At 37.3% G+C, this 15,682-nt stretch overlaps 1 protein-coding gene across 6 annotated transcripts in view; it reads left to right on the top strand.

The window, feature by feature from the left end:
• The window catches only part of C10H11orf54 (chromosome 10 C11orf54 homolog), a 29,234-nt gene extending 13,971 nt beyond the window's left edge, over positions 1-15,263 (top strand). For 4 of the 6 annotated variants that reach the window (XM_061202710.1, XM_061202711.1, XM_061202709.1 and 1 more), the window contains 7 exons: positions 1,910-2,008; positions 6,642-6,715; positions 6,899-7,000; positions 8,102-8,278; positions 9,728-9,877; positions 13,026-13,142; positions 14,088-15,263. In XM_061202710.1, the coding sequence (XP_061058693.1) occupies positions 1,910-2,008; positions 6,642-6,715; positions 6,899-7,000; positions 8,102-8,278; positions 9,728-9,877; positions 13,026-13,142; positions 14,088-14,261 (893 nt within the window). In that variant the 3' untranslated portion in view covers positions 14,262-15,263. The remainder of the gene's footprint in view (positions 1-1,909; positions 2,009-6,641; positions 6,716-6,898; positions 7,001-8,101; positions 8,279-9,727; positions 9,878-13,025; positions 13,143-14,087) is intronic. The other 2 variants (XR_009702298.1, XM_061202712.1) reach the window with 2 other exon arrangements.
• Positions 15,264-15,682: the final 419 nt, after the last annotated feature.

Below are 15,682 nucleotides of genomic sequence, written 5' to 3'. Positions count from 1 at the left end.
AGGGGGATTTTCCAGTCAATTTGGTTTCTGTTCTCATGTACCTAAAAGATCTGGTATGGAATATCTATTTAGGATATTTAGGGCTAAATTTAGGATGACTTCATGATTTTAGAAAGTCTGATTCTACAAGACTTAAACTAATGGCTGACACTATTGTCAGAGAAGGTTTTTTTGGCTGCACCGAGTGGCACGTGGGATCTTAGTTCCCCGACCAGGGATCGAACCTGTGCCCCCTGCAGTGGGAGTGCGGAGTCCTAACCACTGGACCGCCCAGGGAAGTCCCCTTAGAGAAGTTTTGTATAAGAACTTTTCATCCTTAAAAGTACATTGCTCCTGGGCTTCCCTGGTGGCGCAGTGGTTGAGAATCTGCCTGCCAATGCAGGGGACATGGGTTCGAGCCCTGGTCTAGGAAGATCCCACATGCCGCGGAGCAACTGGGCCCGTGAGCCACAGCTACTGAGCCTGCGCGTCTGGAGCCTGTGCTCCGCAACAAGAGAGGCCGCGATAGTGAGAGGCCCACGCACCGCAATGAAGAGTGGCCCCCGCTCACCGCAACTAGAGAAAGCCCTCGCACAGAAACGAAGACCCAACACAGCTAAAAATAAATAAATTTATTAAAAAAAAAAAAAAGTACATTGCTCCTAGATTTATAACTTTGAGACATGTTTGCTTTTTTACCTTTTTGATTGAGTTATGACATATCTACAGTAAAGTACACTAATCTTTTTTAAATTTATTTTATTTACTTTTTAAAATTTTTTTTGGCTGCGTTGGATCTTCATTGCTGCATGAGGGCTTTCTCTAGTTGAGGTGAGCGGGAGCTGCTCTTCGTTGCAGTGCCCGGGCTTCTCATTGCTTCTCACGGGCTTCTCTTGTTGCAGAGCATGGGCTTGAGGCGCGCGGGCTTCAGTAGTTGTGGCACATGGGCTCAGCTGCTCTGAGACATGTGGGATCTTCCCAGACCAGGGCTCGAACCCGTGTCCCCTGCATTTGTCAGGTGGATTCTTAATCACTGTGCCACCAGGGAAGCCCAAGTACACTGATCTTAAGTGTATAGCTTGATGAATTTTAACATGTTCACACCCATAACACACCCAGATTATTAAATATTTCCAGCATCCCAGAAGACTCCTTGCACTTTCTCAGTCAATATTTCTACCCCAAGAGGTGACCACTGTTCTGACCTGTTAGAAACTTAGATTAGCTGCCCGTCTTTGAAATACATATGAGTCATATAACACATACTTTCATGTCTTACTTCTTTTGCTCAACATTTTGTCTGTAAGCATTAATGAAGGTGTTGCATGTAATTGCTTACTTTCTAGCAGTTTAAATATTTACATTTCAATACTTAGAATCCTCTCCCTAAAAGAAACATAGTCCTCACCTGAGTGCAGTGTTTATCTTCAGTGGTTTCTAATCACTACAGTTTACAGTGTTATTTATGGAAGTATTTATGTATCTTAATATACATATCTTGTGATTGTGTCCAGTGTCTGATTATATTCATTAATAAGACCATTTCCCCCTCTTTTTGTTTGTTTGTTTGTTTGGCTATGCTGCACAGCATGTGGGGAGCACCCCCTGCAGTGGAAGTGCTGAGTCTTAACTGCTGGACCACCAAGGAAGTCCTTTATCCCCCTCCTTTTAAGTTACACAAGTTTAGGGACTTCCCTGGCAGTCCAGCAATTAAGACTCCATGCTTCCACTGCAGGGGGCACGGGTTCCATCCCTGGTCAGGGAACGAAGATGCCATATACCATGTGGCGCATCCAAAAAATAAAAATAAAAAATAATAAATTACACAAGTTTAGGTTGGAAGTTTGACACACAAAACAGTTGAGGGAAGACTTGATATGTGATGGCAAATTTCTACCTAATGTTTAACCCTTTTCCTTGTCTTTATTAGTTCTGCAGAAGGGGCTAACGGATAACTTTGCTGATGTCCAGGTCTCTGTAGTTGATTGCCCTAATTTGACCAAGGAGCCGTTTACCTTTCCCGTAAAAGGTAAGCAATATCTCCAAAGGATATTGCCCCAACTTTTAGATTAAATTGTGCTGAATTTCTGTGTTTTCTAATATTGGTCAAATTTCATTTTATACCCTTGTAGAAAAATACGGTGTTTTATGTACTTTTGTAACTTTCACAGGTTATATAATAGATATTCAATAGGCTAGAATCCTGAATGTCACATGAGAGTTTTGTTTTTAATCATTCAAATCACTGTTATGGAAACTTACTGTAATTTTTATTTATTTATCTATTTATTCATTCATTCATTCATTCATTCATTCATTCAAGACCAGAAGGGATCTTAAAAGCCTTGTATTTATTTGAATCATCTATTAAATACTAATATCCCTTCAACAAATTTGTCAAGTGATTATCCAGCCAGTGTTTAAAGTGAGAAGGGAAATTAATACTGATGCTGAAACTCAGCCTCTGTGCAGCAGTGCCGAATTGAATCTCAGAGGCGAGAGTTTTGGGTGAAGTAGAAAAGAATACTTTTATTGCTTTGCCAGGCAAAGGGGGCCACAGAGGCCTAACGCCCTCAAAACTGTGTGTCCCAAACTCAGTGGGGGGGGGGGTTGTGGGGAGTCTTACAGTCAGGGGGCGGGGCTTCTCATAAGGATCAGGGTGCTTGCAAGGCCTGCATTCCTTCTATCTAAGGATCATCTCAGGTGGTCCCGTGATCTATGGTTCTCTAGGTTATTGAACTGTAACCTTCTCTCTGGAATGAAGAATGTTTCATCAAGTAGTTAACATCTTCCATGTGTCCATGTGGTGGGGGTTTTAGTTCTGCAGAAGAGCTCAAAGATATAGTTATGTATATCCTGTGAGGAGGAACCAGGACCCTGCCCCAAGGCTGCACTATTGTTTCTTGACCGCTCCTCCCTTGTCTCTTCATCCCCTCCCTTCCCTGATTAGCAACTGTTTGAACCTGCCCTTTGGAACTCAGGGAAGGTCACAGAAGCTGAATGAAGCCTATTTCCTACCAACAAAAAAACAGGGGACACGAAAAGACTTTTGTGCCCAGGAGCCCCACAGGGTCCTGCTCGGACACGAAAAGACTTTTGTGCCCAGGAGCCCCACAGGGTCCTGCTCGGTTTCTTTTTTGTTTGTTTGTTTTATTTTATTTATTTTTTTATACATCAGGTTCTTATTAGTTATCCATTTTATACATATTAGTGTATATATGTCAATCCCAATCTCCCAATTCATCACACCACCACCACCACCACCACCACCCCCACCACTTTCCCCCCTTGGTGTCCATACATTTGTGCTCTACATCTGTGTCCTTATTTCTGCCCTGCAAACCGGTTCATTTGTACCATTCAGTTTCAATATTAAGTGAATATAATTTGTCAGACAGTATGATGGATATCTATATTTGATGTGTTAAATTTTTATAATAACACTGCAAGGTAAGTACTAGCCCCAGTTTACAGATGAGAAAACTGAAGCTCAAGAGAGGCTAAGTAATCTCAGTGTGAATCATAATCAGGATTCAAATCCAGATCTGTCTGCTTCCAAAGTCCAACGTTCTCTCATTATACCCTACGGTGATGAGGAATTTGGAGAGAAACAGTCACACTTACTCACTCTTTTATTAGGTAATTGACATCTTTGTTAAAAAGCAGTTTTACGCAGAAATCCTGGACTCTAGTTCTTTCTCTGCCACTTAAGGTTTCATTACCCTGGGTAAGCCAATTAATTTATCTGGGCTTCAGATACATTGAAATGGGGGTGGGGGGTAGTGGGATTTGGGTTAAATGTTCTTTTTGGGTCTTTCTAGTTCAGTCTTTGATTTTAAGTAGACCTGTAAATTCTAGAAGTTTTATGTACCAGATGGCAATTTCTCTTCACACCTTGAAAGCATTTATCATAATACGTTTTTTTTTGTTTTATGTTTTGGTTTTTTGGCCCCGAGGCACATGGGCTCTTAGGTCCCCCACCAGGGATTGAACCTGCACCCCCTGCATTGGAAGGTGAAGTCTTAACCACTAGACTGCCAGGGAAGTCCCTATCATAATACTTTTTTATAGCTCTGTTTCTTCCAATTATAAGGGTAATATATTTTACCCCAAAATAAATAATTGATTAAATAATTAAAATAAAAACCAGAAAACACAGAAGAGTACAAGGAAAAATAGTTAATCTTAATTTTGTCACCCGAAGGGTTGGTTTGAAAAAGAGTTTTCTAGGTTCTTGTCAATAATTTGTGAGTTTTTAAATTACATACTAAGGAAGCCAGATATGTATGCATATGTTACATATATGATCTTTCATAAACATATTTAGGTACTTTCTACATGAACTGGTCTTGTCACTAGTGATCTTGGCGTGTTTACTAGTATTATTTCGTGTTTTTACCCGAAAACCAGGTTCACCTCTTGGTGGGTGTCGGGCCAATAGAGACAACCAAAGCACTAGAGAAGGAAGGATTTATTGTCACTTGCAGCAAGTAAGGAGAACACTGGGGGATCTTTCCCAAAGCAGTGTCTGCCCAACAGCAAAACTGGGAAGTTTTAAGCTAAGAGTACATGCATATTCATGACGGGGTTTGAGCAGAGGAGAATTCAGCATAGAATTGGGGCAAAGGTCTACAGAGTCCAAGCTTTAGTTGACTGAAGTCTGGAGGGTCAACATCATCATTCCATCCTCCACCTGGGTGGGGGCCTTAGTTCCTGCAGATCTCCAAGATTTATTATTATCTATATCCCTTGAGGAGGAACTAGGACTCTGCTTTATCACTGCACTATTGTTTCACTGCCTTTTTTCTGTTCCTGCATTCCTTTGTTCCCTTAAGATCATTAATTGCTGAGACCTGTTCAAGGGCAAGCATTGTGGCCAGGCTTAGATCACAAAATGGCTTAGGCCAAAATGAGTTCTCTTATGTCAAGAAAACCATTCCTGGTTCTCTTTCTCCAGGGACTCCTACCCTATCTGCTTACAGTCTCTCTACACATTGCATACTGGTTGGCCACTGCTGCCTGATATTATTTCTCCTCTTGGTTCTCCTCTCTCCTTGGTTCTTTGCCTCTTCTTCCTTGGTGCCTTTCCTTCCTCCATGATGTTCTTTCTTCCTCATTTTTACTGGCTCCTTTCTCTTTCTGGCAGGCTCTTAAATTTTAATCTTTCCAGAATTCTTTCCTCATCCTCTTATTCTGTCCAATCTCTCTGGCTTTTCCCTCTACTCCTGTGGTTTTAATTCTACTTGGATACAACAACTTTGAAATCTGTATATCTCACCTAGCTTTCTCTTTTTCTTAGCTATAGGTCAATAATTCCAGTTCATTCCTTCACCGTAGTTGCCTATTCTCCTTTCTTTGTTCTTTTTCTTAATTTCCTCATCTGTTTTTAGCTCATTACTTGTCTTTTCCCTAGACTACTAAAATAGTCCTTCTAATGGCTTCTGTAAACTTTAATGTTACTATCATTTCTGAGTCTTATAAGTGAGTAATTTCTGCCGATCCCATGGAAAACATTTCCAAAATCCCTAATTATAAATGGAACCTCACAGAATTCTGTACATGTGTCCTCTGCATAGCTGAATTGAGCAATTATATCTACATTTATTATGGAATGATGTTAGTATGAAATTTATAAGACTACTTTTTCTCAGATAAAAGGTAATGATTTTCCACTCTACATTAAAAAAAAAAAAAAAATGTGCCTTTTCCCAAACAGTGTCTAGCTGTACCTGTGACGTTTAATTAAAAATGTAAGTAGAAAGTTCCCAGCATCTGAAGTTACCTAAAATTACTTGTCATTTTTATAAACAACCTTGGAACAAACAACTCTAACAAGAGGACTTCTCAATATGGATTTTTTTTTTTAAAGGTTTGCATTTTTTTTTTTAAATTTATTTTATTTATGGCTGTGTTGGGTCTCCGTTTCTGTGCGAGGGCTTTCTCTAGTTGTGGCAAGCGGGGGCCACTCTTCATCGCGGTGCGCGGGCCTCTCACTATCGCGGCCTCTCTTGTTGCGGAGCACAGGCTCCAGACGCGCAGGCTCAGTAATTATGGCTCACAGGCCCAGTTGCTCCGCAGCATGTGGGATCTTCCCAGACCAGGGCTCGAACCCGTGTCTCCTGCATTGGCAGGCAGACTCTCAATCACTGCGCCACCAGGGAAGCCCCACAATATGGATTTTTAAAAGAAGTAATATTTTACCAGGATATTTTAAATTAAAATATAATTTTAGCTAAAACCCTCCCTCCCCCAAAAGAAAGATTTTTAAAGGAATAAGTCATTATAGACCAATTCTAGAAACCTCATCCAATCCAAACACTGGCTGCAGTGCTAGCCCTTGCCCTATCATCAACTTTCTTTTTTTTATATTATTAATTTTTACTGGAGTATAGTTGCTTTACAGTGTTGTGTATCATCAACTTTCGATTGCCTTTATGCTACTAACTATATCAAGTCATGCTTGGTTATGACAGTATTAGAAACACAGGAAGTTAGAACAGGACAGGGATCCTAGCTACTTACATTTTCCAACCCCTGCTATTTGTAAAACTATGAACTGAAAAGTTATATACTCTTAATAAATTAGTGTCTTCTGGCATTTTATACTTAAATTTAGATGTTTGCCTATTTTTAAGATGGCTTTTTTTATTTATTTTTTTTAGGTATCTGTGGGAAAACTAGAATTGCAGAAGTAGGAGGTGTGCCTTACTTATTGCCTCTTGTAAATAAAAAAAAAGTAAGTTTCTTTTACTTTTCACATTCACATGAAGATTATGAAAATTGGGTTGATTCCTGTTTTTATTATTAGAAGGTCCATTGACCAATGTGACAAGGAAATGTTAATGGATACAGTAATAAAAAGTAAACCTGGGAATTTATATAAATAAGATTTAAATAATATGTGTTTCCTCTTGTATAGGTTTATGATCTAAATAAAATCGCAAAAGAAATCCAGCTTCCTGGAGCTTTTGTTCTTGGAGCAGGAGCAGGCCCATTTCAGACTCTTGGATTCAATTCTGAGGTCAGCATATATATAATTATTTTATTTTATTGGTTTGACACTTAGTTTGCCTTTTTCCTTTTACTGCCCTATCAGAAATCTTGTCTTCTGAATGAATTGTAAGTGGTTGATGTCATACCTCTCTACAGATTTGTTGCTGTTTGATACAGATTTGGAGTCTAGCACATGCTCCAATTAGTCCAACTGAAATGGAGCACTCATCTCTAATTTAGATTTTCTTATGGCATACACTCAGTATTAGAGGAGTCCATCGAAGGTCCTACTGTGATTTGCTGAGGACTCTGGACGTGAAAGATTTCAATCCTTACACATCAGAGGATTCCTAAGTTCTCTATGATCTTTGCTGGTATAAGGGCAGCTTTCAATCAGAAGATGAATGAAATATTTAATGATCTAATCAACTCCCTCTTTCAGACCAAATTGCGGGGACCTACCCCAGTAGTATGATTATTATTTACAAAAGGTAATATCTATCACTTGGTATGTTAACACATTTCCAGCATAAAAACATCACTGTTTCTTCACATCTCACGAACAGAAGAATGAATAACCTGCTCAGTCTGCCCATTCTCTCACAGCCTCTTACAGGTGTGACTGTTAATCAGTAATCATACAAGTCCGTTTACAGAAACATTAATATAATTTGCCTGGTGTTCAAGACAGAAAAAGTTTAAAATTTAAGTGAGAAATTTTAGGGACTTCTCTGGGGGTCCAGTGGTTAGGACGTGGCGCGGCACTTTCACTGCCAAGGGCCCGGGTTCAATCCCTGGTCAGGGAACTAAGATCCTGCAAGCCACTTGGCATAAATAAATAAATAAATAAATAAATAAATGAGAAATTTTGATGCAAATGTCACAATCTTATAGAAACACTATAATACTGTAAACATTTTCTAAAATGTTTTTTCAGTTTTTTGATATTTGTAAATCTTTAACATTTTGAATCTAACATTAAATATTTTATTTTTCATGTTTTATTATTAGATCTTGAAATAAAATGTCTTAAAGTCTAGGACAAAATATTTTGTTACATTATTCAAGATGTTCTCTTTGCATAGAGATACTAGGATTGACTAATTACATTATTTACTTTTCTTTTCAGTTTATGCCAGTTGTTCAGACAGAAAGTGAACACAAACCTCCTGTGAATGGAAGTTACTTTGCTCATGTTAACTCTGCAGATGGAGGGTGCCTACTTGAGAAATACAGTGAGAAATATCAGGATTTTGGGTTTGCATTACTGGCTAATCTTTTTGCCAGTGAAGGCCAACCTGGAAAGGTGATTTTGTTCTAAAAATGCAGCATTCTCCAAAAGTTCTCAGATAGCTAAAAATTTGAATGCTTATTGCTACTAATGTAGTTTTCTTAAGAAAATCCAAAGCTATCTAAGTCCCAAACTTCTTTAAATAACCCAGTTATGAAAGATTCAGAAAGTACTACAGGCAGAGTGAAAGTCTCATTTAAAACTAAGGTTAAGAATAATACTTTGGGCTTCCCTGGTGGCACAGTGGTTAAGAACCCGCCTGCCAATGCAGGGGACATGGGTTCGAGCCCTGGTCTGGGAAGATCCCACATGCCATGGAACAACTAAGCCCATGCGCCACAACTACTGAGCCTGTGTGCCTAGAGCCCACGCTCTGCAACAGGGAAGCAATCGCGATGAGAAGGCCTAGTACCGCAACGAAGAGTAGCCCCCGCTTTCCTCAACTAGAGGAAGCCCGCACGCAGCAACAAAGACACAACACAAACAAAAATTTAAAAAAGAAAAAATAAAGAATAATACTTAGTAAGTGATAGCCTTTTTTCCAAGGAACTAAAAGTAATAGGATGTTCCTGTGGGGAGTGAGTTAGTCAAATAGATGAACCATGCAGCTGAAGTAGATAATGTCTACCTATATAGTTAGTATATATGTAACTTACTCATTTCTGACTGATCAGACATTGATTGAGATAGACAGAAATGATGGGAGCAAAAAATTATAGAAGAGGTGAGGAGAATTAATGCCTCACTTCATATTTACTTCCTGTTAGTACAAAAAAAAAAGGATGATTTCATGTTCCAAAATTGTAATGATGGTCGCACAACTCTATACATATACTGAAACCCATTGAATTGTATACTTCAAATAGGTGGATTGTATGGTATGTGAATTATATCCCCAATAAAGCTGTTATTTTTTTTTTAAAGATGATTTCAGTTTTAGCTGTTGTGAGAACTCCCAGATCTTGTAGAGATAACTACTTCAGCCACTTTGGGAAATGAGATAGTGAAGCAAAAATACCTAATAAGGTAACAGAAGTCCAGATTTTTAAAGGAAATGAGAAAACATAATCATTTCTCCTCCCTCCAGTTATCAGAAGTTAATCCCTTTAAACCAAAGAATTCTCAGTCTTTCACCACCTTGACATATAATAAGAACCTCTAGAGTTCAGTGTAGAATTTGGCTATAAATTTATAAAATTTAGCTATAACTCTCTTTCTCAGTCCAAGAAAGCATAAATACGACATTATTAGAGTAAATGATACATAATTCATATATATATATTATAATACTATATATATTATTAAGACTTAGAGGATTGAGACACTTCTCATATCTGGGTGCTCGAAGCAAACAAGTGAATATTTGCTTGATGGCATTGAATTATGTAATGTTTCACTTGGGTAGTTATTTACATAATATTTTGCAGCTTAGAACAATGGTATGTATATTTATGTCCTCTCTAGGTCATTGAGGTGAAAGCCAAAAGAAGAACTGGAAAACTTAACTTTGTGACTTGTATGAGACAGACTCTTGAAAAACATTATGGAGATAAGCCTGTAGGAATGGGAGGTACTTTCGTGATTCAGAAGGGAAAAGTGAAGACTCATATTATGGTAAAGGCCTGTGTGTGTGTGTGTGCGCGCGCGCTAACGCGTGTGTGCACACGTACTTAAGATCGGAGGATCTTTTTAATATACATTGAGAATTTAACCTTTTTAAAAAATATTTATTTATTTGTTTATTTTTGGTTGCATTGGGCCTTAGTTGTGGCACGCGGGATCTTCGTTGCATCATGTAGGATCTTTAGTTGCGGCATGCCGGCTTCTTAGTGGACTTCTTAGTTGCGGCATGCGAACTCTTAGTTGCAACATGCATGCAGGATCTAGTTCCCTGACCAGGGATTGAACTTGGGCCTCCTGCGTTGGGCGCATGGAGTCTTACCCACTGGACCACCAGGGAAGACCTGAGAATTTAACTTTTAAAGACACCCTGAACAAATCCTTTTACTGTGATCATATTACTTTCAAATTTAAATGACAAACAATACTGTAAAGCAACTTGTATGATAATGTCCGGCTGGAGTCCTTTTTTCATATTAGTATATTAGAACTTTCTTCTCAATTTGTTTGTATTAAAGATCGAGATAGATGTGAGTATAAGCCTTAGAAACATTATTTTCATTGCTAGAATCCCTATATAGACTTTGCTATTAAGATGGTTGTGGTTGGGCTTCCCTGGTGGCGCAGTGGTTAAGAATCTGCCTGCCAATGCAGATGGAACCCTGCATGGGTTCGAGCCCTGGTCCGGGAAGATCCTACATGCCGCAGAGCGGCTAGGCCCGTGAGCCACAACTACTGAGCCTGCGCGTCTGGAGCCTGTGCTCCGCAATGGGAGAGGCCCGCGCACCGCGATGAAGAGTGGCCCCCGCTCGCTGGAACTGGAGAAAGCCCTCACACAGAAACGAAGACCCAACACAGCCAAAAATAAATAAATAAATAAATTTATTAAAAAAAAAAAAAAAAGATGGTTGTGGTTTTAGGGAAAGAACTCATGAAAATTATAATCTTATGGGCTAACTATAATAAGTTTATAAGACATTAATGACGGAATACTATATGAAGACAGACCAGGTCATCTAGGACTTTTAAAATAATTTTTGGTAGGTGACTGAATGAACGAATAAATGAAGTGTAAAAGTGTTATAACTTAATGTCCTTTTTGTTTTAACAATGAAGCCATTAGAAAATGTATTGTTTTGATGTTTTTTATCCTGATAATTTTAAATGGCAAGCCAGCTGATTCTGCATAGAAAGACACATTTATGAAACTACTTACTTTTCCAATTTACAACAAAATTATAGATAAATCTATTTGTAAATACCAAAGGATTATAGGATTTCTTAAAATTCAAGTAAACAATACTTCATTATTAACTATAGTTACCATGATGTGCATTAGATCTCTAGAACTTATTCATCTTATAACTGGAAGTTTGTACCCTTTGATCAACATTTCCCCATTTCCCCCACCCCCTCATCCTCTGGCAACCACCATTATACTGTTTCTCTAAATTGGACTTATTTAGATTCCACATATAAGTGATATCATGCAATATTTGACTGTGACTGGCTTATTTCACTTAGTGTTGTATAATGTCCTCCAAGTTCATCTATAGTTACAAATGGCAGGATTTCCTGCTTTTTTTAAGCCTGAATAATATTTCATATACATATCACAACTAAAAAGATAGACAGATAACAATTTCTTTATCCATTCATCTGTTGATGGACACTTAGGTTGTTTCCCAATCTTGGCTAACATGAATAATGCCACAGTGAACACAGGAGTGCAGATATCTCTTCAAGGTAGTGATTTCATTTCCTTTGGATATATACCCAGAAGTAGAATTGCTGGATCATATGGTGGTTTTATTTTTAATTTTTTGAGGAACCTCCGTAATGGTCGTGCCGGTTTACATTCCCACTAGCGGTGTACAAGTGTTCTCTTTTCTCCACATCCTCACCAACACTTCATCTCTTGTCTTTTTGAGAACAGCCATCTGCACTAGAGTGAGTGATATCTCATGGCTTTGATTTGCATTTACCTGATGAATAGTGATGTTGAGTGCTTTTTCATATACCTGTTGGCCATTTGTATGTCTTCTTTGGAAAAATGTCTAATTCAGTCCTTTGACCATTTTTTAATTGGGCTTTTTTTTTTTTGCTATTGAATTCCTTATATATTTTGGATATTAACCCCTTATCAGATATATGGTTTGCAAATATTTTCTCTCATTCCATAGCCTGCCTTTTTCATTTTGTTGACTGTTTCCTTTGCTGTGCAGAAGCTTTTTAGTTTGACATAGTCCCACCTGTTTATTTTTCCTTTTATTACCTGTACTTTTGATGTCATATCCAAAAAGTCAAATCCATTGTCATGAAACTTCCCTCCTATGTTTTCTTCTAAGAGTCTTTGCAGTTTTAGCTCTTGTATTTAGGTGTTTGATCCATTTTTAGTTAATTTTTGTATATGATATAAAGTAAGGGTCTAACTTTATTTTTTTACATGTGGATATCCAGTTTTCCCAGCACTATTTGTTAAAATGACAGGCCTTTCTCCATTGAATGGTCATGGCACCCTTGTCAGAAACCATTTGACCATATATGCAAGGGTTTACTTCTGGGATGTCTATTCTATTCCATTGATCTGTATGCCTGTCGTTATGCTAGTATCACACTATTTCGATTACTATAGCTTTGTAGCAAGCCTGATATCAGTAAGTGTGAGACCTCCAACTTTCTTCTTCTTTTTCAAGATTGTTTTGGCTGTTTGGGGTCCCTTGAGATTCCATATGAATTTTAGAGTGGATTTTTCTATTTCTGCAAAAACGTCATTGGGATTTTGACAGGGAATGCAGTGAATCTTTAGATTGCTTTTGATAGTATTGACATGTTAACAATATTAAGTTGTCCAATCCGTGAACACAAGATGTCTTTCCACTTACTGGAGTCTTTTAAAATTCGTTTCAGCAATGCTTTGTACTTTTCAGTGTACAAGTCTTTTGCCTCCTTAAGTTTATTCCTAAGTTAGTGTGTACACATTGATTGGTGGTCCTTTTGAAAACTAGGGTATATAACTTCTCTTGGTGCCAAAATAGCAATAGAATGTATAAGAAGGCTTAAAGATTTTAACAATGAAATTATATATAAATTTTTAGCTCAATAATATTCAGTATGTTTACTTAATGTCCTTTTATTGTAGCCGGCAGAATTTTCTTCCTGCCCATTGAACTCTGATGAAGATGTGAATAAATGGTTACGTTTTTATGAGATGAAGGCTCCTTTGGTTTGTCTGCCAGTTTTTATCTCCAGAGACCCAGTAAGTCTATGTCTGTCTTTTATATTGCAATAATGCTTGATTTTTAGAATATTCTTTTAGAATTCGGCACTTTTTGTGTTCTTATTTAAGAACTAGGATAGTCTGTAGAATTGTCTTGAAAGGTAAGGGAGCAAGTATCTGACCACCTATGATTTAGGCAGAGCAGATTTTACCTTTGGAGAATTGAAGGCACAGGCATTTTAAATAACACCCAAAGTCACATTATTAAATAGTAGAATCAGGACAGGATTCAGGTCTCCTATCATCTTATTTGCTGTTCTATATACTGTTCATAATATTCTAATATTCTACCCTAGAAAAATAATATAGACTAATTCAAAGCAAATATCTACCAAAATACTATTTATATCTTTTGATCCAGTGATTACATGTCTAGGAATTTATCATTAAATATATGCTTATGTGCATAAAATGACTAGTTAAAAGGGTTATTCATGACAGCATTGCTGTAATAGCAGAAGAACTGGAAATAATCTAATGTCAGTTGGAAAGTGGTATGTGCATACAATAGAATACCATGTAGATATAAAAGAATTAGGAAGCTCTTTTATGTTCTGATATACAAAGATCTGAAAGCTATATTGTTAAATGAAGAAGAGCAACGTACAGCACAGTAGGTGCGGAGTACTACCATGCAAGTAATAAATTTAAAAAAAATCCTTTTGGAAGGATATAGAAGAAACTGCTTACTTTGGTTGCCTTCTAGGAAAGGAAGTGAGTGGTGAGGGCAGGAGATGGAAAGATACATTTTACTGAATATATGCTTTTGCACCCTCTGAATTTTGAATCATGTGACTGTATTACCTACCAAAAAAAATAAAATAAAAATTATTGTAACATAAATTAAAAAGGTCTCCTATCCCCTTAAACAAGTTATATGCAAAATAATTGGAATACTAACAGATAGCTTCTCTGTTGTCCTAGGGGTTTGATTTGCGGTTGGAGCACACTCATTGTTTTAGTCATCATGGAGAAGGTGGACACTACCATTATGACACCACCCCAGATATAGTGGAATATCTTGGATACTTCTTACCTGCAGAGTTTCTCTATCGCATTGATCAACCAACAGAGACCCATTCATTTGGGCGAGATTAAATCAACTGATACTCGTTTGACTGATTAACTCATTAATTGATACTAATATAAAGCCTAATAGAAATGATCTCACTACTTAATAAGCCCTATTTTTTTCGGCCTTTGAAATGAAAGGTATGTCAACACTGTGCTCTGTATTACTTCACAGATATATCTGAAAGGGATTATTGGGAACAAAGACACATGATGGAGATGTTCTTCATTCTTTTTATTCTAAAAATCAGTCTTATGTTTATAATTAAATATAAACAGGATTAAGAATCAAGTGATGATTCCTACTAGCTAATGGCAATAATTTACATTTGTATATTCAGTTTTTCAAGTTAGTCTTACAACTGCTAAGTGGATGTTTCTGGGTATTAGAAAAATCAGTGCTGAAAATGTTGATAGTTGTTAAATCTTTCTACTGAATTTTTAAAATCCATTTTAGAAGTCAAAGTACACTTTTTTCATGGAATAAGGTGGTCAGAGGGAGCAACTTTACTCCTTTTGGTGATGTTGAACCATACTCTGAAGTTTGCAATTTGCTTTTAACAAATATTAGCAACCAGACGGTTAGCCATGATTCCTCCTTTGTTTGGACTGTCAATTGGAAGCAGTTTGTGCCTTGTTGGTTATTTGCAAGAAGAGAAGTGAAAAGAAACAGCATCAAAATACAACCTCGAAGTGAGTATACTTTAATTTATAAATGAGGCTATTGCTAAATATGACTACTATCCTTCATGCAATAGAAAATTATACCTTTACCAATTGTAATGATTGAAATTTTCCTCAGTGTTTTTCTGTAATAATCATGAGCCAAAAACAACTCTCTAATCTTGTAATGCCAACACTGATTTAGGAGCTTTTTAGTACTAAGCATATAATAAATTGTCAAGAAATATTTTTTGTCTTTGGATGTTAACTATAACATGTCCTGTGAGTATAAATTCCTAAATATTATTTTTTAATAAACACTAGTTTGTACCAAAAGAAATGAATAAAAATTTTACATTCATAATATGATATTGTGTTTCTCTTTAATATCCTACCTCCAGACAAAAATAATATTAGTATTCATTCATTTAACAAATACATACTGAATGAACACCTACCCTGCCCTCTGGAATGTAAGCTCCATGGCAAGGGCTTTGATCACCACTATAGCATTATTGCCTTTAAGAGAACCTGGCCAAAGTGGGCACTCAAATATTTGTTGAATGAATGATGATGACAGATACTTCACTAGATGCTGGGATCTATCATTCAGTCATTTATATAGTAGGGGAAGGCAAATACATATTATGTCAGGTGGTACTAGTGCTATGAAGAAAAATAAAGCAGAAGATGGACTGTAAAGGAGGATGTTATTTTGTTGTGGGCATCCACACTGAGAAAAGGTGGACTCCCCACCCAAAATTCAGCTCAGATGTTGAGACTGA

Source organism: Eubalaena glacialis, chromosome 10 (assembly GCF_028564815.1).
Source record: "Eubalaena glacialis isolate mEubGla1 chromosome 10, mEubGla1.1.hap2.+ XY, whole genome shotgun sequence".
NCBI lineage: Eukaryota > Metazoa > Chordata > Mammalia > Artiodactyla > Balaenidae > Eubalaena > Eubalaena glacialis.
Note: the sequence above shows the minus strand (reverse complement) of the source record. Positions and strands in the feature narration are given on the sequence as shown.